Genomic DNA, 22,565 nt, shown 5'->3' on the forward strand with positions numbered 1-22,565 from the left:
AATCACTGCTTGTTGTCATCAGCCATAAAACTCCTGTTGACTGCACTGGGAATGAAGTGCAGCTCCTGTTGTGGTTGGGACAGTGAAAATTATTAAGAGCTGAAATCATTTCACTTTGCAAGAGTAACCTCCGAGTACAGGTCTTTGAGAAGTCTTGCATTTTATTTTGAAACAACAGTTTGTTACTATCCTGTAAAGAAAACAGAAACTCCAAACACTTTTCTGAAGACTGATGTAACTGTATAAGCTTTAATTTTGCTAGTGATACTATAACAGTTTTCTTTTTCTTCTTTAAAAAACTTTTGATGTAGTTCAGGAGCTTTATTATATGAACGTAGTATTTATTTTATGAATCATGTAAGAATATCAGATTATAAGTAACTTATTAACACACATTTCCTTAACCCCTTTTTTGTCATTACCTTATTTTTTTGGCCAAACTTCTGTAGCCCAGATATCTTTCTAGAGATATGTATCATGAGAAGATTTGAGTAATAACATAACCAACAGGAAAATAAATGCTCTAATAGGTATTACTTAAATGTAATTAGTAGCCTTGCTCATCTAATTCTGGTATTCTCGTTGATCTTAGACTCAAATTAGTCAACAGTTGCATTTAACAAGCTATTAAACAGTCCTAGTTTAGTAGTGCTGTAATTTATAAGCTTATCTGCTGCTAACAGTAATTTTAATGGACCTGTGTAATTCACGTCCATGGTGTACTGCCAATACCTTTAAACATAAAAATACATTTCACAGCAAGTGTGTATTTCCAAAAACATTAAAAAATAGCTATTGTTACATGCCAGGCCGTGTATAATTGCATCGCTGAATCATAGATTTGCGAGTGTAGTGTATATAAAGCTCTAAGTATTAAGGTGTGTTTGTATCTCTACACTGTTCAGGTTTAGGTAAGGCAGCCAAATTAAACCATTTGGGACCTTGCTGCAGATTTCCCCTTGCTTGCGCACAAGGCTGGCCTCAGCCGTAGGCAGAGCAGGCAGTTGCCTGTGGAGGGAGTCTGAGCGTAGTAAAATGGCCATTTCTTCACCTCTTCCCCCCAGTTCTCCTTAGATCTGTTCCCTCCTCTTCCTACTTGCCTCCCCTCGCCAGGAGCAGTGCAGGCAGTAGATCTGTGCCTGTGTTGCTAGCTGTGTGAGTATTTATGCAGCTTCTCAGGCTGCTTTTCCACTCCACATTGCCACAGGTTTGCTTTTCGCTGAATTAGGTCTAGCAAGTTTAAAGTGAGCTTGATATTCGTGTGTAAAATACAGGCACCCTTTTGACTGAATTTGGGTCGTCTCCTTAGGTATATAGCTTTGGAGCCAGGCTCTGTACTCTCGACTTTTTTTTTCTTTTTTTTTAAAGAAAAAAAGGCTTTAGAACCCCAGATGGATCTTCTTTGGGCTGCTCACCATGACCTTTTTGTGTGTAGTTGAATTGGGGAACTAATTTATATTCTCTTCCCATGAAAGTGGAAGTGTGGTCCTTAACTACTCCATAATAAGCCTTGTAGTGATTTTTTCACTTAACATGAATTAAAGAGACCACAGCAGGCATCTCTATAATCAATATAAAGTGCTCAGTTTATGAAGAATGTATATAGCATTAAATTTATTGTCAAAGTATCGTTTAAGGTGATAGATCTGTAACAGTGGTCTGAAAAATTTCTGTTGAATTACTTGTCAGCTTGAAAAACCTTAAAGCACTAAACTACATGGGAGAAAAGGCTACAGTCTTGGAAGTACTAAATGTTTCAACCCATGATCAAGAATATCGGCACAGGAATTTTTTATTACTTTTCTGACTGTTCTTACTTCCTTTTTCTGGTGCGTGTCAAGCACAACTGGTAAAAATCTGAAAAGACAATTAAAGCTATCAAGGTGCTTTTGGTTTTTCAAAATGGGAGTTGTTAAAAACAAAATAATGCCTCTTTATTCTTTTGATAGTTTTACGTAAATTATCAGTCCCATTTTTTCACTGGCTCACATGGAGTCATTGATACCTGCACGAAGTGTTCAGAAAGTAACATACCTGGTGGCATTTGAGCAATAGGTCTGGCTCACAAATCTAAACAAGTAAGGGCTATTCTTCTGCCTAAAGGTTTGCAGTAATCCTGCAAAAGCAATGACTGGCCTGAGGCTAAATGTCAAGAAGATATAGCTATGGCAGTACCTAATTCCCGCAGTCTGCTGTCTGATAGAGTTCATAGCTCTGAAGCAGGCAGCTCAGCACCTCACGAAGAGATGGGATGAGTTAGATGACCATGAGTAAGTTGAGTAAGGGAACATGCAAGCAGCCAGGAGGAAATCTTCAGGAAAGATGGGACTTCAGTCCTGCCCATGAAGTAGGTGGGCTCTTATGTCCACGCTGGGTTACTAACAGCAAACCCTCTCCCACAGTCAGTCGTTATTTAAGATATTCTTGAAAATTTTATTTTTAAGGTATTACAATCTTAAAAGAAAAAAGAGAGAAATACTGTCTCAGAGGATGGCTGGGGCTCTTACATAAGATGTTTGTAGCCCATTTTCAGATTTGTATTGTGATACTTTAGCATTTAGAAGGGTTTCAAATCCTCTTTGATTTGCCTTGGTCTGGAATCAGAGCTTGAGCCTGGCTCTCCCATTAGGGTGCCAGGGAAGATCACATGAAATCAAATGGCTTCAGCTGAAGAGCGATTTCCCGGAGGAACCTGTTGTCTGATGGTTAGGGAGTCCTGCTGGTATGGAAGAGCAGGGTCCTCTGCTGTGTGGAAACCAGGAGTCACACCTGGTCATCACACGACCTGGAGGATGTTGCCTCCCACTAGAGTAGTGAATGGCACGGGCACCTGTCTGCAGGTAAAGCCCACTGTGTATCTGGCTTTCTTTTGGGAACGGTGGGATTTAGTTGCTGTGCAGGTAAGAGAAGCAGGTGCATGCCTCGTTTGGTAATACCACAGGGGCATCTGCATGTGCTGCTCGGCAGCGTCAGAACTGGAGGGGTTCTCCTGCATGGCACGTGGAGAGTTGCCTGTGGAGGGATGGGGCTTGATGTGCTTCACATTGCCTCGGTGCTGGAGACAAAAGCCCAAGTCCATGTGAGGATTCAACTTCTTTCTTTCAGCCTCCCAACATACGGCTTACACATATTAGGGAAAAAATTATAGTGGCATTTTTTACTTAAACATGACTTCAGTCCCATGTGCAAATTGTACTTTAATTTTTGTATATCTGACCAGGGTCCATGAGGGGTTTCCACCAGCATCTGCTATAGGGCAGTCCAGTTCAGCTGACTAATGAAATAGTAGATCATCTGTTCTGTTCTCACACATTAGGACTAGTCAAACAATTTCAGGCTGTTGTTTGTCAGAAGGAATCAACGAGGAAATATAGTAAATAAAAATCTCTTAAAGATTCTGTTCTAAATGTTTGTAGAAGATCCAACTTGTAATTTCTTTGAAAATTATCTCGTACTTAGAGATCAAGGACTGGAAGTTTGGGAAGTAAACACTGTGTTCCTTGGTCAGGGAAAAAAAAAGAGGTTTAATCCCTGGTTTTAAATGCAACGCAACTTTAACTGTGGAGCCCCTATGGCGCCTTTATAATACCACATAAAACTCATGTGGTATTCTGGCTCATAACACTGATTTGCACTGTACTGCTGGCATTATACAGTTTACTGCTCTCACTGTCTTTAATTGGTGGACTGATAAGACTATAGAAAAACAGCATTATTTTGCTTTGGGGTGGAGAAGCAATTTTGTAAGCCTGGGAGGGGAGGAGTATTTCTGATTCAGATGAACGTTTCTTTGCTCTGCATAATGGGAGAGGACCTTTCACTTAATTACCACTGGAAACCGTAAATGCTTAATTGACATAAAAAAGCCCAATATAGGCATTTTACAGTTTTCCTTTTGATCTTCCATGTGGGTGCGTATTGTACATGCAATTTGAAAAGAATAACTAAAAGGCTCTGATGTGGATGTGTGCTAGCATGTGAGGAGGGCTTATGTGAGTACAGAGTCTGGTGCAGCATCAAAGGAAGGGATACACCCATTTCACTTATGAATAAATTGAGCATGTAATTAACACCTGGACTTTACAAAATACTTTTGAAACACAATTAAATCTGCTGCTCTTCTGCAGTGAACAGAAGTGCTAAAAGTGAAGATATTGACCCCTGCTGAGTTTGATTTTGAATGTATTTGACTTCAGATGCAGACTGGATTCAAACCCTTGAAACCCATCAAACTGTAAAACGAGACCGAGCACCATTTCTTTACAACTGAAATGAAAGGAATGAGGCTTTTTAGAGCTGGTTTGAGTTCTTAATTTTTTTTAAAAGACACAAACTGTATTTTCAGTGTAAGAAGAAGCAATTCTAATTAATGCAATCTTTCTCTTTTCCCGTAGCAATTTATCCAGAAACAAACTCTCAAGTTTGTCCAAGAAGCCTTTTCGCCATCTGGGTTTGTCTGATCTGTAAGTTGTCGTTTCTTAAAATAAAGTTTATTTTTGGCTGGAATGGAAGAACAAGACTTTGAAGTTTGTTCTGTTAAAGGTAGAGGTCCATCAATGATTAGGAGTGAAATTCTGATCCAAAGAAAGCAGCAATCCTGGATGCTTACATACAGAGAGATTTTCATTCCAGGGCTTCAAGAAGGTCAAGTGTATCTTTTAAAACAATGTAGAGCTCAAAATAGCCTCTTCCCTTTAGCTTTAAAATATTTTATTATGAGATTACTTCACACAAAACTATTGGTGTTTGTATTAAATATTTGAGCTAGTGAAAATACAGCCTTCTACAGTTCTTCAAATGAAGCCTCCCTTTCGTACTCTTATATTGGCCCCACAGCTGCTACGCTTATGGCTGGCTATTGAAGAATATTTTTATTTTCTCAGACTCTTTGAGTTGCATTGTGCTTTATATAATCATTTGGTAACGAAGCACTGGTAAACATATTTATTAATTGTTTCAGTATTACATTTTTATCCTCTGTTCCATCAAGCAGAATTTCTGTATTGGTATACATTCCAAAATTTTGGTCATCTTGTGCATTCTTTGCTAATATGTGGGACTGCAGAGAGCCTGAGGGAGCTTTGGGAGGGCGGGGGCTACAGAGGAGAGGGAGAGTGCTCTCCTGGAGCTCAGAGCAGAGTCAGAAGTCCAAAATGCCAGTCCAAGAATTGCAACACCAGCCTTGCAGCCCTTGGCCTCTTCTGGTGAACTTCAGCAAGTGAGAAATGAAATTGGCAAATCCCAGTGCCACAAAAAGAGGTTATGCCCCTTACGTATGTTTTGTTGGTAATTAAGTTGGTATAATCACTATCTTTACAGCCCAGGGAACATTGCTCACAGGAATTTTCTTTCATAACTTGGCAGTTGCTGAGCACTCTGATGGAGAGACTAGCTAGTTGCAGGGCACTCCCATTGCTGTATGCCCTGCACAGGTCTGTTGGTTCTGAAGTCCCCGTTTCTTCATATGCTGTATCTAATTCCTGCCAAAAAGCCATTGTTAGTGTGTACTTGGCCGTAGGTTCTATATTTTGTAGTTGTCATGACCTCAAAAAAACAGATACAGGACTCAGGCCAGTGCACAGTGTGAAGCTTGGGCTTCTCCCTAACTTTTCTGAGCAGTTAGTGGAGAAATTGAGTCATCTTTGCCCCTCTCCCTGGGTTGCAGAAATGTAAGAGTGGGTATGCTCTAGCTTAGGAAGCATGCAAAAAAGGAAATGACTGCAATTTTGAAGGCATACTCTGCTCCCAGTTTCTCGCAGTTTGTCTGCTGCCAGTAACGGGTTTATTCCAAAGCACAAATCAAGCCACTCTTGAACCTCTCCTTCTCAGGTGAACAGCTTCTTTTAGGCTGTGGGTGGAGAGAGTGCTTACAAAGATTTTGAAGCAGAACAACATCAATGTTGCTCATCTTTCTGAAGAAGTTGGTTTGCTCCTGGGCAGAAAGAAGTAAGAAAGGATTTGTGACAGAGAGTGAGAGAATCAAATGTTTCAAATATGTGATGGGAATTATGGAAATGAAGTTTAATGAGGCAGGGAAATAGCACTTAGAGGCAAAACAACTGGCTGATGTGAATTAGGAGTGAATATATTTGAGTTGTTAATACCAGAGTTAACCTGTGGCCATTCAGTGTCGTGGTAGTAGAAGCAGCAGAACAGTACTGGGAGTGAGCCAGACATGGGAAAAATGGATGGTGTGAAGGTTAAACTGAGTAGTATTTGAGGTATGGAGGCAATGTGTGATGGGGGACATGTAGAGAGAGAGAGGATACAAAAGTGAGGTAGAGTGTTGTGGGCTTGGGAAAGAGTTGGAGTGTAGGGGTAGAAGAACTGAAGTTATGCAAACAGAGATTGCGATGAAGTGAGATAAACAGATGTGGGGGAAGTGAGGGAAAGAAAGGGGGAGGGGAAGCAGGGCCTGAAGGGAGGAAAAACAGTGATGAAATCAGCATCAGTTGAACAATTCTGTTGATGAGCAGCTAATGCATAGGTGGAAAATCAGGAGAGAAAGAAGGGTGTTGGAAGGGGAATCCAAGAGGAGAACAATGCCATAAATAGCTTCTGAAGAGCTTCCTCTAAATCTGATGAACAAGCATCCTGTTGGTAGCACTCTTGTAAATCAAACCATAAAGGTATGAAAAATTCAGGATAGGGTGAAGTAGAAGATATTCACCAGGTATTGTAGAGAAGGAGATGCTGCTTTGAAAGACGACTTCTTTTAGAACAAACTGTAGCTGCAGCTGTAAAATTACAGCAAGAAAGATAAAGACACGTAATTTGCTTTTACTAGGTCCTGGTTTTGGCTAGACCATCATGCCTCTATGCAGCATCCTGCCTATGATGGGCCCAACTCCCTTGGTGGGTTTAACACAAAATAAAACAGTGGAAGAAAAGGACTGTTTGGCCACTGGTCAAGGGAAATTTCTCTTTTACAGGGAAGTTATACGATGAAACAGAAGATGGGAAGTAAATCTTGCTGTTTTGAAAATGCGTGTTGTAGGTTTTGACCCAAGGGATCCTAATGTTCATACTCTGTCTTGCATAAGCAGTTCTTGTCCATGCTGTGGTGGTGGTAAAGTCCAGCAGATGACTTCTGTGAATACAAATTGCTCCTTCAGAGTCTTGCGAGAACGATCCCTGCAGCTGTTAATCCTCAAAGAACTGCAGATGGCTTTTGGGGGAACAGGTTACAGCTCTGATAAGCTGAGTTCTTCATGATTTGCACACTTCATGTCCTCAGGAGGCATTTATGAGCATTGAGTTTAGTTTCTGTACATCGAAAATACCTGTGAATTTTGTTAAGAACAATTGTTCTCCTTGTAATGAGATGCCTCAAACAGTCACTTGCACATGCTTTATTGGATCTCATCTATGCCTGTAGGAGAAAAAATAACACTAGGTAACTTCTTACGTAGATATTGAGATGTTTCTGTTCATATTTTACTTGGACGTTATTGCATTACATTGTTGTGTAGTTTTATTAAATTTTAAAACTAGAATTTGGTAAGTTTGCTAACTTGTGGTTTAAATTCCATGCAGCATACTGTATAGCTAGATGATACATTTCTGTTTCAGGGCCATTTTTTCAGTTAGTGTTTCTTCATGACAGGGTTTTACTGTGAGATTTTCTAGAGTGTTGTAGCGGATGAATTTTGAAGGTTAGGTAAAATCCTTTTTTATCATTAGAGTTTGTTAGAGCTTGCCTATAATCCGTGACTGTTTGACTCTATAAAGAATTTACCACCTCACAGCAGTAAACCATTTCTGGCATGGTCTTTCTGAGGTAGCTGAGCAGAGAGTCAAGCGTAGAAGAGAGGAATTCTGATCTCTGCCTGACCCTTATGAAATAAAATGGAGCTTGATGGAAAGCCCAGTTCTCCATGTGCTCCTGATTTACGCCAGCGAATTGGAGATAGTAGTTGAGTCCCCTGTGTGATCTCTCCAATCTATGACAGTCTGGATTCTTGGTGCAAAGAGAGCTTCATTCTCTACATGGAAACCATTATCCACTTGCACCTTGCATTGCACTGAGGCTACTATGGTTGCATTCCTTATCCTTCTTAACTAGAGGGGTCAACTTCTGCTTTCACCCAGCTGAGTGCTTGGAGTCCCCCTGCCCCCCATTTTTTTCTATATGCATGACACATTCTGCATTGTAAACAAATTGTTTTTTTTTGCTATAGGATATTGGTGGACAATCCATTCAAGTGTTCCTGTGAAATTATGTGGATCAAGAAATTTCAAGAGACCAAGTTTTACACAGAAACTCAGGATTTATATTGCATAGATGACAACAACAAGAGGACAGCCTTGCTGGATATGAAGGTCCCGAACTGCGGTAATGGTCTTTTAACATAAAATTACTGCTAAATTATTGTGAGACAGGAAAAACAAATGTGCTTTTTTGCAAGATACCTATCTGGATGACAACAGCACTGCTAAAGGAAAAGGTTTCAGTGGAGATATTAACCACTCAGTGATCTTTCACCCCACATGGAATAATTCTGGGAGCTTCACATAAAGCTTTTTTTTTCCCCTTGATCCTTTAAGAATGTACCATTATTCATGTGCAGGAAAACAGAACACCAATTATAGATAACACAGAAAAATTATTTAAAATGCATGTGCCTTTGTTAAACTAAATAGTAGTGCTTCCAAGCTCAATAGACACAAGATTTTTACCTCCTTGATTTTTTTTTTCAGGTATTTATGGCTAATGAAGTCTTTATGTTCCTTCAAAAATACAAACTCTAGTGCTAGAACCATAGGAAGAAAATTCAGAAGAGCTGCCTGCTAGTAGAGACAAATCAGCAATAGCTCTGTTCTTCACACAGATAAAACTCTACAGAGTTCACTTGTCAAGGCTATGCAAAAGAGTCAGAACAAGCTTAGGTCTGTAGCATTTTGCAGCACATTGTTTTCAGTTAGCTTATATGGATCTGGAGATAGTGGAAAAGCGACGTAACAATAAGGCTTTTTTTGTATACAACTTTGCTGCCTGTGTATGGTCCTGGGACAGCTGGTGAAAGGTTTCACCCACTAGTTGAAGAGATTTCTCCTCCTCTGTGTACGAGGGGCAGAGGCTGGGTGTTTCTGACACGACGTGAGACCTGCTGGAGTCTGGAGTTTCCTTTGCAGAGCTGGGAGGTGGGGTGCCCAGCAGCAGGCAGGCAAGAAGGAAAAGGAGCAAAGGTATCCTCATGGAGGGCTGATTTGGACTGGGAAAGCTGTAAGTGAAGACGAATAGCAGGAGGAACACAAAAATGATACCTTTTCTCCTTCCACCTCTGCCCGTTGAGTGTCCTTTTCTCCACTGCCTATATGGAGGGTGTGACACCCTCTGATAGCAGCTGCCAGCGAGGAACAGCCATGGAGGGGAGCTGCTGCAGACCCAGCATGTGTGGCATTTAATGGTACACAGTAATGCGTTTTACGGCCACGTATCGTGCTGTTGGTCTTGTGTCCAGCTTCCTGGTGGGGCCAGGCATCATGGTGTATTCACGACAAAAATGATGCTAGTGTCTGGTGTGATCAAAAAAAGGCAACCTGTTTAAGGAGTCTTGTGAGCTGCACAGTTGCTCTTGTGTGCTGCAGGATCTGATTTACCTGAAGTGGGAGTTGATACCAAGCTGAGCTAGATGGACCCAACCGTCTGCTCCATGGACTAGAAGGTAGATTAATCTGCTGGGTGTAGAAAGGTCTCCTGGTGGATTGGGATCAGTTAATACAAACCAGTAACTCCAGCATAGCCTTTTGTAACATTCTTGGCTGGCACATCTAGAAGCTACCAGGAAGCCTGGATTTTCCTTTGAAAACTTTTGTTGTTAAATGCCCAGAATTAAACCTATGAGTCTTTATTTCTTTCTCCTGAGTTCTTGACCATCTGCAGTCACAACAGACTTGTCTGTGACCTCTTGATGCTGTGTAGGTGCACATGTTGTGTACACGTGCGCTCATCCCGTGGGCATATCTTGACTAAAATACTTGCTATGACAAGGGAGGGTGGTACTTCCAGTTAGAGGAGGAAGAGGAGGAGGAAAGGTGAGTATATACGACATTCAGATTGGAATTTCCAGTATGTGGAATTTCCATATGGGAAGCATGCATTTTGCTGAAGATCCGTGTGGATATCAGCACATGCCTGCAAATTATCTATGTTAGTTTATGGAGTCCAAATATGACTAAACTTTACATAATTGGGTTTTTTCCTTTTTTTTTTTTTCTCTTAGTGGGTCTTTCCCCTTAATCTATCTTTTTCAAAATGAACCAATGCAGGACATAAGTTTTTAATAAAGATGACAACACAGCCTTTTCCTAGGCACAGAATAGAGAATCCCAGGTGAAGAGGAATGACTGGCTTGGTGAGCGTGGGCTGTGTTCTGGAAGATATCTGAAAGATCCAATGCGTGGCTCTTGCTTTCAGTATCCCTGCAGATATTCTTCTGTGTTTAAAAGGACAAGACTTAATTTCAAAAAATCCCATTGATGAATCTGGTTTATTTCATTTCCAGAACTTTCTGAGACGCTAATAGGTAGAACTGAAATAGAAGAATAATTCAGCTTTTGACATATGTGAACTTTTTTTCCTGTGGACTACGTGACCTTTTTAGCTCCTTTTGATGTCAAGAGAAATTCTTGGGCACGCAGACCTTTGAATTTTGTTAATAAAACCTATTCTAATTTTCTCTGATAATGAAATGGTTTCATCCCATCTCTCTGGTTTGTTATGTTTTTTTGGTTTAGAAACTAAGCAAACATGCTTTCTTCTTTGTGTGCAGGTGTTATTAATTACTTCATAATATTATAGTAAGTGGCCTGTACAGTATGTGGTAAATGTCTTGGTAACAGGATGTCTTGCTACTGTGTGCTGTTAATAAATCTCTTGCTGGGAAGTTGGAAGAGGCCACTGTGGTTTCTTGATCATAAGGCTTTGGTTTGTAGATAATTGATGTGAAAATTAGCAAAGTTCTGAGGTACTTTAATTATTGTTTATATAGTGGAAGTGTTCGTTAATGTGCTGATTAAAGGCTGGTTGCAATTTAGATGCCATCAGCTTTGTGATTTCTTTTCTTGAGGTTTAAAGTCAGGTATGCTTACTATCTAGAAGATCCTTTCCAGCTGCAATATTAGAAGTGTCAATCAATTGTTATGATGTTTGCAGAATTATTTTTTCAACTACATTAGAAATGTATTTATGTATGATGAAAATTGTCAGATTCTTTTAAGTTTTAAATTCACACTTAATTACTATGTCAAGGGTTTTTAAGTTGCATCTACCGCAGTAGTATTAGTAGAGCCTTCTATGTGGAGGAATGGTGGTGTTTAGTTTTGCCATTTTCACAGCATTTGCTGGTTGTCTGTACAACATGGACAGCATTATCACCCAGGTCATCCTCTTTTTTTTGTTTCCACCTGATAAATAGCATTAGAAAATCAAGAAAGAGAACTAACTAAATAAACACTTTGTTCTTATTACTACTTCTGTAAGCTCTGGCAGCAATTGCCACTGGTGTATTAAGTCCTTAGAAGTGAGGCATGTCCTACGCCTGTGGTAAGGTCACTCAAAAATCCTTCAGTTTGCAGATGACCTGGGGCTCACCGGGTACCAAGGAGGCAAGACCATGTGTTTGGGACTGGTTATTAAGGTGTTGGTTGCTCCCTCTGGTAGGCATTCAGTTACTCAGCTGCTATCATTGAACCCCCTGATACCGAAAAAATTAACTTTTTTTCTTGTGGTATTTTTGGGAGGGGCCTGGCTTCTACAACTCTCTCTGAAGTCCCGTGTGGATTTTTTGTTGCTCTGGATCTCAGTCTGGTAATGGCATTTTGCCTTATCTGGCCAGTTTAGTTAATCAGATTGGTTTGTATATGCTGGTGTGGTGCTTGATCTGGCTTTCAATTTTGCTTACTGTCCCAGCTTTGTATGCTTATTTATCATATATTGTTTCTGCAGATGTTTTCTTTCTTGCCATTGGTCATGCACGCTAGCTAAAGACTGCTGAACAAAGTGGCAAATTAATCTCATGTACTAATTTGTTGTACATACGACAAACCTATGTTCAGACTGGCTGTTTGTTTACATATGCAGCCAGTCAGCGGAAATGTTGTCCCATCTGAGAACTATGGAATTTTGTGAATGCTAACATTTTTTGTCTGCCTCTTCCCTTGCGTATGAAGTACTGTGGTGTAGCTGTTAGTGCTGCTTCTTTTGTATGACTGACAAAATTTTAGAAGTTGTTGTGATGTAGAATTACAATCTAAAGAGACAGGTTGCCCATTTCTTGCTCAGTTGGGAAAGCCATGAATTTTTACAGGCAATTGTTCAGATGACTACAAATGGACTGGACTGAATCTGGTTCATTTCAGCCTCTTTCTGGTGATAGATTTTTGTCATAGAGGGAAATAAGTAAATGGTAGACTGGAGGCAGGTGGTTATAAATTCTAAGGGGGGAAAAAGGCAAACTGAAGGATTGACATGTTTATTTCTTTAAATTTACAGAAAAGATTTATCATGTTAGTAAGTCAATAAAATAAGCATTAGATCTTAGGCAATCACAGTACAATGCAGTCTAAAACCACAAGCAAAGGCATAATCCAGTGGGTGTTGACATTTTTTTCCATTATCAGCCAGACTTCGCAGATAAGACTATCAGAAGGAGAACATTACAGGCAGAATGAAGTGAGTTTAAAAAAAGCCTTAAACATTCTCCATGTTTACCTTGCAGAATATTCATGGGCTCTCTAGCCTATGTTGTTTATTTTGGCTCAAGAACTAGATGTTATGCATGATGTATGGTGGCAAACTGTTCTTATTTTCTCTGTAAGAGTTTTAATTCTTATCTGTGATCATTGGCTGCATGAAAAATGGTTTTTATGAGAGTTTTGACAGTAATGGGGTTTCAGTGTTGTTCTGAAGTTGAGTTAGAATTTTCCAGACTTAATTAAAACAATTTTCATTATTCCAGCTTTTAAGTGACAATAACCGATAATTTATGGATGTTTGAAAAGGCAACAGGAATCTCATTTTCAAAGACATGTACATCACTTCCTTGTGAGCATGCACACTTTTATCTGTTCATGAAGCAACCAGTAACTTTCATACAGATGTCTGGCCACACGATACGCAAATCAGGGCTTGTGAATGGTGATAGTTGCGTGTATGTGATGTACGTGAACTTCTCGTATTTAAAAAAAAAAAAGCAGAATTTTGTTTTACAATTCTGATTCAGTTTCTGCTTTAACTTGAATGAAGCAGGTTTATAATACAAAGCAGGTTAGAAAGACGTAAGGCACTGTCTAAGGGAAGGAGACATGTCTTGGTTGCTCAGGTGTCGTTCCTGAACTCAGTGCATTGTGCAGGTTTGCAGAGGTACTCTCTACGCCTGACTTGACGCATCTGCGTAAGTGTGGAGTACTGATCTACTGAGGGAGAATGGCTGTCTGACTGTTGGCTGGCGGTATTCTTACTTTGCTCTTATAATGTAACTAGGTGAAGACTGATAACTAGATAACTGTATTCTGAAGTCTAAGGAAAGTACTTTTTTCACTTTAAAAGGGGAGACATTTCATGAAGGCATGCCTTCAGCCATGTACTTGGTATACTTGGTAGCAAGAGTGAAACCCGTCATTTTACTCATTTGTGTGCTTCTCTGAAAATGTTTCTGTTTCAGGATCGTGTTTATTACACTGCAATATTTGACAGGTTGGCATTATTTTCAGTATTTCCTGGACACACCTGAAATTCCCCAGTTAAAGATACAGGAATTGCAACTGCGTTACATGCACTTAGTGAGTAAGAATCCATTTGTTAGAGGTTTGCATAAACTAGTTTAGGCCTCATTAACTTGCATTACAAAGGCTGTTTAGCTCTCGGTTCATCTGTTAAGCTTGTGGCAGCTGTATTCAGCCCAACTCCACTGAATGTATTTCATTTTCTTTCGAAAGTTGTTGTGGATAAACTGAAGCTTAAATACCAGTTAAGAACAATTTCTCCAGCTGTAATTTAATTTCCTTAACCATTCAGGGAATTTGAGAGAAAACATGGCTGGGTACTTTCAGGAGACTGCTAGCAAGGGAAGTGTTGATAAGGTTGATAGCCTCTATAGAAACATATAATCTGAAAATTCTTCAGACAAACTGTTGATATTAGTACTGGAGACGAGGTCAATCAGATGATTCAGGTGCTGCAAGATCCTTTCTTATTCAGCACCTTCCTACTAGAACCCAGGTCAGGCCTAGGCACCTTAAGAGAAAGGTCTTGGGCAGAAGTTAAGAACCTGATGTAAACCTTGGAAACATAAGCCCTTCATCTGGTTTGAAATGTCAGCAGCAACCTCCAAAGCTTCTGCACAGGTTGACTGCAGAAGACGGCTTGCTGTCCAAGTGAATTTGTTCTGGTGCATGGCTTTTGGTGGTTTTTGCCTGCATGGCATTCATGATGGCATTTGAAGCCCTGGATGGGGTGATGGTTCTGCAGAGGTTGCGTTTGTTGCTGTAATCGTGAAGAAGAGTTAGCAAGTTTTGTGGTCTTTGCTGTGGACCACACTGGCTCTACTTACAGAAGTTTGATTCTAGTGATAGTTTCAGTTAAGCAGGGAGTGATGGAGTGTTTCAAGGCAAAGTAAGGGTGTATTGGCTCTGGGAAAGCATACTTTAAAGACTCATCATCTTCCGGTAGAGCCTGTACTTGTTTAATTATTTTCTGTAAAGGTTCCCAGCTGAATGTGACAATCAGGCATGTCATGATTGGAGGCAGATTTCTTTTAGTATTTTAAAATATTTGGGTGGCTCAGTGAGCTGCCACATCACTCATTCTGCTTCCCAACAGAAAGACGTTCCTCCATAGACTAACAGGTGGGTGTTGTGAGTGTCAGATCTGGCACGGTAAGAAAAGAGAGTTGGACTTCTAAGAAGGTGTGCTGAAACAGCAAGCACATCGAGCAAGAAGAGGTCCAAAATGAGCTTGTTCAGTGTGTGTATGCCTTCCAACTGCTCATCAGGAAATGCTGAAGGCATGGGAAAGCCCTAAACTCTGGTCTGAATGACTCTCCTCAGGGCTTTGGCAAGGAGCCTCTCCGTTTGGACTCAGTCTCTCCCAACGGTAGGAGTTTGTGCTTTTTTCCTTTCAAAAGGGCATAACAAGAGCTACTCTCTCTCTCTCTCTCTCTCTCTTTTTTTTTTTTAATTAAAGTAGTGGCTATAGGAGGAGATCTTGTCATCATTCTCTGGATTCAGGTTCAGCTCAGGAATCTAACTTACAGTTTTGGGGATAATGTCCTCACCACCAGCCTGTAGAGTGTTTGAGACTATTCTAGATTAACAGTGTCAGACCTATGCAAAATACCATGGTTGTTCTAGAAAACACCCATTAAGATTTGTTGTGCCACGTGGTGAGCATATCTCTACTCAGTGCTCTGTTCAGTGGCTATATATTCTAAAGAGTTGAAGAAGTTTTGGTCTGGGACAGTTTCTTTAATTTACATTAACACTCAGTGGGCAGAGTATGGAAATTTGCTGGGGGAAAGGATCATAATCCAGGATTCCTTTTCCTGTTTCCCCCTTATATGTTTCAGATTAGTGTCTCTACTTTTAACTTGAATCCAAGAGAAATTTCAAGTTTTGTTGTGCATGATGGCAAAGTTATAGTGGGGAAATGGAGAGTAGTGCCTGGTGGTTAGAGCAGTGAAGTGAGAAGTTGCGGGCTTCTCCTCCCTGTAGCTGAAGAGGAGAGTGATCTTTGGGCTCCAGAAAAAAGAAGATATATGAGAGATGATAATTTTTTAAAATGTTCCTTATTTCTGCTAATTCTGTATTTTATTTGCCTAACAAATTTTTTAAATTTTCATTGAATATGGTCGTGTTTGTCATCTTGGAATAACGTCTGTGAAATTTCTGCAATTCTCTCTATGTATTAAGCATTTTGATTTTGTGGTTGTGATACAACAGGGAATGGAAACAATGATTTATGTTTCTTTAATTCATGTTTTGCATGTAAAATTTCAGGGTATCCTGTTTGTAGTGCTCTAAAGACGCAGCCAGGCTGATTTTTGGCCCTGTCGTTCTGCAGACTTTGGTGGAAACGTGCCCACTTAGTCCATGGCTGAAATTTGGCTCAGAGGTTGTTGGCTGCAGACAGTTGCTAAGTGAAACACAGGAGGTGTATCACATATCCAACAGTTCCTAGCTCTGTAGCTAGAATTACTAGAAAGTTTTTTACTTTGTTTTTTAAACCCATAAAAGCCCATAGGAAAAGACCTTTGGAATTTGTAAATATTTCTCTATTTTCAAACAAGGCAGAACTTTAATAGACTGATGTAAGAAAAATCTGTTTTTCTTAAATTTTACATTGGTACAACCTCTTCAGGGCCAGCAAGACCTGTGAAATTTGCAGATCCATGTGCACAGTTCTTAACAAATTGCATTGTCAACCATCCTGTTTTCAGGCTCCAGACAGTACAAGTAGTGGGTGTTACCAAGCTGTACTGTAGTGCTGTAATTAGTTCTATGTTTTCTCCCTAGAGAGAAAAAGCAAAACCAGGGGAGCCGAGAACCTTGGACTGTATTGAAACCTTATGTGAGGCAAACAGACTGGATTTGGGCCACTGTATCTTAAGAATTACAGGGCATATTTTATAAGTTAGTGGTTTTGGTAGTCTGTGTTTACGTGGTTCAGTTTGACAGATGGTTACTGGCTCAGTATTAATTTAATCATTCTGGGTCTGATATATTTATTGAAAAGGTGACTAAGGATTTCAGGTAAGGATTAAAATGACCTTATTAAAATCCAGATGCAGTTGGCTAGTTTTGAGAAAAAAAATGTCAGTTTTTTCTTGGTAACTGCTTGTTCTTATCACAGAACAGGTTGACTTGCAAAAAGGTGCCAAGCAATAAAGAGATGTCATGGGCCACATTGAAAACCATTTAGTGACACTGCATCGTGGCTAGACTCCTGGGAATTTATCGACAGGCCAATGAAAATCAGGAGCTTAGCATGCAAAGGATGGCTTAAATGAATGCAATATTGGATTTATGGTATTCTCTCAGGTGGTCCTTTCTTCATCATGTCATTTCTTAGGTATTAGTGACACTAATTGACCCCATATTGAGAGAATTTTTTGGTGAAGCTTTTTGAGCAGCTGAACAAATCCCAGAACGGAACAGATGAAAGTTGAAGCTGAAAAAGTCAACCTGGAAATAATTTTGTAAAAAGTTTTGTACCTCTGAAGATAGTTAACCAGTGAAACAACATCTTGGGTGTAATGGTAGATACTTCTCTCTTTGCTTAAGACCTTCTTATTCTAAAAGTTGCTGTAGTGTACTGGCTAGAGCATTAGCTTGGTGCTGAGAGTTGAGTTACAGACTACAGAGTTTGTATTAATACTCAGTTATTTCTTAATTAGGTCATATCCTTCCTTTGACATACAGTGACAGTCTGGCTCTAGCAAGGCCAGTGCAAGTTTTCTGTAGAAGGTAGTAAGTCGCAGCATGAAGACTTTGAAAGCCCTCTAGGAATTTAGACACATTCTTTTTATTAATTTCCATTGACAGCTGTGTAGCTAGATGTTGTAGTAACCTTTGAAAATTTCATCCAAAGTATTTGGTTTTGTGATTGCTGAAGTCTCAGCTGTGCACAGTGAAGATATGAGTCATCCCTAGTGATGCTTGGCAGTTCCACTGTCTGATGGCCTCGGGCCATCAGTTTGCAGTGATGATGGTCTCTGAAGGTAAATAGCCCCCCCCTACTTAAAGGAATGTTTGTTCCTTCTAAAGCATGAGATGATACGTGGAGAGACTCAGCTGACATAAATGAGTTCCTCCTGCCTTGTCTCTGTTGTGTCCAGTTGTGCTGGGGTGAGGGAAGTGACTGCTTATTCTAATCCAGAGCTGCGAATTTCTGGGAATAAAGTGTTATCAGTTTACATATGAGAACAGATATTCTGTATGTGGTGAAATAACATAGCTGCTATACACCCATACATAATGAAACACATGGATTTTAGCGTACGCTTTCATCTATTGAACTGCGTAACTCTCTACATTACAGTTTAACATTCTCAGTAGCGGGTTCTGTCCTCCTGTTTTGTAGAGATTGAGAAGCTTTGGGTAGATTATTGAGAAGAAAGGGGACTTGAGAAAACAAAATGAAACAGAGTGGTCTTAAGAAGATCATTCAGAAACTCTCTTTTCTCTGTCCCGTCAGAACAGGAGAGCACTCAATGAATTTGAATGTCACAGACAATTTTCAGAACTGGTAAAAGGGAATGGCTCTTGTTTATGGCCTGGACAGTACGCCTGTGAAACTCATTGCTGCATAAGGCTATTAAGGCCAAGAATATAGCAAACCTAAAAAAGAAATCGGATACTAGCAGGGTTATTACTGATATCCAGAATTATAATAATTAATGCTATCAAAGTTTGAAAGAGATATTGTGTTTCAAGCTTTGGGGCACAGGGTAATCTCTGTCTGACATATCAAAATGAGACTTGTGGAAAGATGATGTCATGTCTACCTTGCATGGGCTTTTATACTACAGTCTAAACTTACTATGCTGGCAGTATACAGAAGTATTTGAACCTGTTGTCTGATTGCTTGTATCAATTACTGTATCCAAAGTCCTTTAAAATGTACATCCATATCAACAGAAGTGATAGTCATCTAAAACACTGTATTTAACCAAATTAAGTCAGGAGTAAATGCAGCATGGTTGGATATCTTTGTAATTGTGTAGGTGTCAAAATGCTACTGACTCGTATAAATGGTCTCTCACTACACTGAGCATACATACTGAGCATGTGTGTCTGTTAGGGTGCATTGTGGTTTTTTAAATAGTTATTTTTCAGTACAGGTTTTCCTGCTTAGTCTCATTGCTTTATTGGTAGGTCCAGTGTATCACATTTTCTAGATATGAGATCTGACACTACCGTCTGCTTTTTCCACTTCTCAACTAGCGTGTATTCTGCTGTGGAGCAGTCTGGGTGCCACTGGAAATAAAAGCCAAAATGACCTTGCAGTTAAAGTTCACTAACTCAGGACACCCAACCAGAAACAATGAATCCCAAGGCAATTATTGTATGTGTTTCCCACCCACTTCTTATGACTGGGAAAGGGAATAAAAGAAAACACACACAATAATGTGATTATTCTGTTCTATTCTACTTACACTTTTTTTCTGTAATGTTTTCTGCTGGGTCTTGCAACTGGTTTTTAGTGTAACTTACGAATCTATAGAATAATAAGCACTATTATTTTATAACCTTCTGGCAGGATACAAGCATGATGTAGCTGTTTCCCTCAGAGATACAACACCAACATGACATGTGCAGACTTTTGCAAATAAACAGAACTAGATTTAATTCTGGGTGGGAACCAGAACCAGTACCAGAGGAATTAAACTTCAGTTGCCTATCCTGTAAATAAACACACTGCAGGAAGAAGTTGTCTCGGGATTTAACAGCTATTAAAGGAGGGCTCTGAGGGACCAAAGTTGTTTTTATTTTTGCTTACATGAGAGGTTTCATGTGAAATGGTGTGTTAGTAGGAACTGTGCAGGCTTGCACAGTGAAATGCTAATCTGTCATGTAGACCTTGTCCCAAGTGCTTGGGTCAGGAAGAAGTGGGGAGCTTTAATCTCTTCGCACGTTCAGATCTGGCAAGAGTAGTTGGAATGGTTTTCCGAGGTGGTGTGGAAGTGTAACTTTATAAAGCAAATGATCTCATTACTTCTCTCCTTGTTCCCTAACCAGCATAATTAATATCCAAATGTTCCCTAAGATTAGTTTTATTTCCTGCCCAGCTAGTCGACAGACACTGCTGAGATTTGAATTCACAGCAGGCGAGAGCAGATGGCTACCTTCGCTAACAGATTACTGTATCAAAGCGTACAAACTGTCCAGCTCTGTCTCAATAAACTTCAACATATGATTTATAAAGTGAACATAATAGAAGAAATCCGTGATGCCTATAACGGGAATCATATTACAGCACTACTTAAAGCACTGGGAGAATTGCCTAAGCAGTTATTGTATACTTGTGCTGATCTTCAAATCTTATTAGGCAAGAAAGCATTGCCTGGCAAATTATTTGTCTTGTCTTTGGTATTACTTCCTCTCATTTAATTTTTATCGAACTAATTAAACTTAAAGGGAGATTTCCAATACATATAGCTTATATTGAAGTTCTAGCAAACATATTAATGTGTTCACACTGATTTTATGGTTAATTGTTTGTATGGGACTTTTAGATAAGCAAAAGAGTCTCTGCTAAACTTCTGTACCTGCAAGTCCATGTTGAAACTACTGTACTCTTAACTAAAAAAAAACGCAAAAAAAGAACAATTGCTGCAGAAAAAGAAAAGTCGTTGCAAGATCATGCATACATATCCATTCATGCATACAGCACAGCACATATGCATGCATACAGCACAGCAGATAAACTTGATTATTTGAGATGAGAAATTGCAAGTAAAAGTAGCCTGGAACAGTTCATGAGAAATGCCTCATAAAGGAGGCCAAGGATTTTTACAGAGTATAGCAGCTCCAAATGATGGCACAGTATCTTTTAAGAAAGATACGGTATTTCTAGCATGTTGCATAATTATTTGCTGTGTAAATAAATATGAAATGTGAGGTCCTCTGTGCCTGAAGTCTATTGATATTGCTAGCATTGTCTTTGAAGAGGGTCAGTCTGTAATTCCTTTTGTTTTTGTAAGCATTCAGCATATATTTACTCTTCAGGAAGCTCCCATTGCTTTGGGTGCTGAAGAATGAGATGCAGAGTTGATTTATAGCTCTGTGAGATGGAGGGGGAGTCCTGATTCTTGCAAAATCTGGGCTTGTTTCCTGGTGAGTGGTACCATCTCACTGCTTTTCTGCTTTCCTGAGAGCAATAGCTAAGTCTGCTGAGGTGCCTTGGATGGCAGCTCTGCGCAATTGCTAACCCTCTCTGCTGTCCTTTCTGTCCTCTGGTTTGATCTGTTTAGTGGTCTGTTTCCCTCACTTTGTACTTAAGATCTAGGTTTTGCACTGCTCTCTGTGAGCTGTGTCTGTGTATGAGAGGGAGGGCTGCAATCTTTTGTGTGATACTGGGAGCTAACGCAATTTTCCTGTTGGTGGTGTGGAGAACAGTGGGAATACCACAGTGTCCGTTTGTGGAAAATAGAGATTGCTTTGCAGCTGTTACAAAGAGACAGATTAAATTTCCTGTTTTAAAGAATAAGGGAAGGTTGTTTTTTTTTCATTTTGCAGTTAAAAATTGAAGTTAGAATAACTTCTGTTTTCCCACCTGAAACATTTCTCTATATAATTAGCTTAATGTATTTCCACACACAGTAATGTTTTCTTAGGAGGTTGAAGCACAGGAGGCGCAGAAAAAATGTTATGTAACAGCTTAAAGATTGTAGTTATATGTTTCCAAAGATGCTGTTTGTACTCCCTGACTGAACAGTAAATGACCATAGTGAATATCTGATTTAGCGGTGTTTTTGCTTGCATTTATCCAGCTTGCTTAGAATTGACTGGTGTCTATTTCTGTGGAATACAAATGCATGTGGGTTTTTTTTTTTTTGTTGTTGTTTCTATCATAGACTTGCCCTCAGCAAACTTAAGCAATTACAACATCACCGTGGTGGAAGGAAAGAGCATCACATTGTACTGTGATACTACTGGCGGGCCACCCCCTAATGTGTCCTGGGTGCTCACTAATCTTGTTTCAAACCATGAGGTAAGTTTCATATTCAACTACGTGACAATTCAGAGACAGGAGATACCTGCTGAAGGATGGAATGAAGGTTCATGTCCAGCTTTAGTGAACTTTTTATTAGAAAGATGAAATAAGAAATTAATGTTGGGATTACATTTATTTTCCAGTTACTTTCAACCCAGGGTGACTGCTGCAGTGGTTTTGGAGAATGGCAGACATTTGCTCCTCAAGACCCTGATTTGAACTCTAGTTTTTGGATGTTCACTTGCAAATGGGAGTACTGTAAATTTTTGAAATTAATCTGGTGAATCGGGATACTGAAACACAAGGCCTTTCTTATTATCACTGATACCTGTATACAGAGAATATATCTAATCTACCCTAATAATGTAAAAGGCTTTGTGTCTCTAATTTTATTATATTTTCATGCCAAAAGATTGGTGTGTTGGAATTTGGTTGTAAATATTTTGTGGCTTGTTTAATTTTCCTTCAACAAACAAAGCACCGACAGGAAGCCTTGGAAATTGAAGTGAAGGTTTTACTAAAAAGGATGGCAGTTTTTTTAATGAAGTATGAAGAGGTTTTCTCAATAAAATGATCTAGGAAGGCGGAATTTTGTTTTCTGAGATCTTTGTATTCTGTGTCCCTAGACTGTGTGCACACGGGAGATAGAATGGTAAGTTGTTTCTGATGGAGGTGTTGAGAGGCATATAAGCAGATCTTCAACATGGAGCTGCTGACGTCTTAAATTGCCATTATTTACACAGTGGGCAAGACCCTCTGTTATTTACAATTTGATGGCATTGGCTTTCCTACATTTATGATGGTACAGACTGCCTAAAGCTTCCTGGTCTGTACAAAGTGCCGCATG

General features: G+C 39.6%; 1 protein-coding gene across 3 annotated transcripts in view; it reads left to right on the top strand.

Annotated features, from left to right (window-relative positions):
* The window catches only part of NTRK2 (neurotrophic receptor tyrosine kinase 2), a 201,246-nt gene that overhangs the window by 20,960 nt on the left and 157,721 nt on the right, over window positions 1–22,565 (top strand). For all 3 annotated transcript variants that reach the window (XM_075488574.1, XM_075488573.1, XM_075488575.1), the window contains exons 4-6: window positions 4,395–4,463; window positions 8,181–8,335; window positions 21,579–21,715. In XM_075488574.1, coding sequence (XP_075344689.1) covers window positions 4,395–4,463; window positions 8,181–8,335; window positions 21,579–21,715 — 361 coding nt within the window. The remainder of the gene's footprint in view (window positions 1–4,394; window positions 4,464–8,180; window positions 8,336–21,578; window positions 21,716–22,565) is intronic.

The sequence above is a fragment of the Mycteria americana genome, chromosome Z (genome assembly GCF_035582795.1).
Source record: "Mycteria americana isolate JAX WOST 10 ecotype Jacksonville Zoo and Gardens chromosome Z, USCA_MyAme_1.0, whole genome shotgun sequence".
Taxonomy (NCBI): domain Eukaryota; kingdom Metazoa; phylum Chordata; class Aves; order Ciconiiformes; family Ciconiidae; genus Mycteria; species Mycteria americana.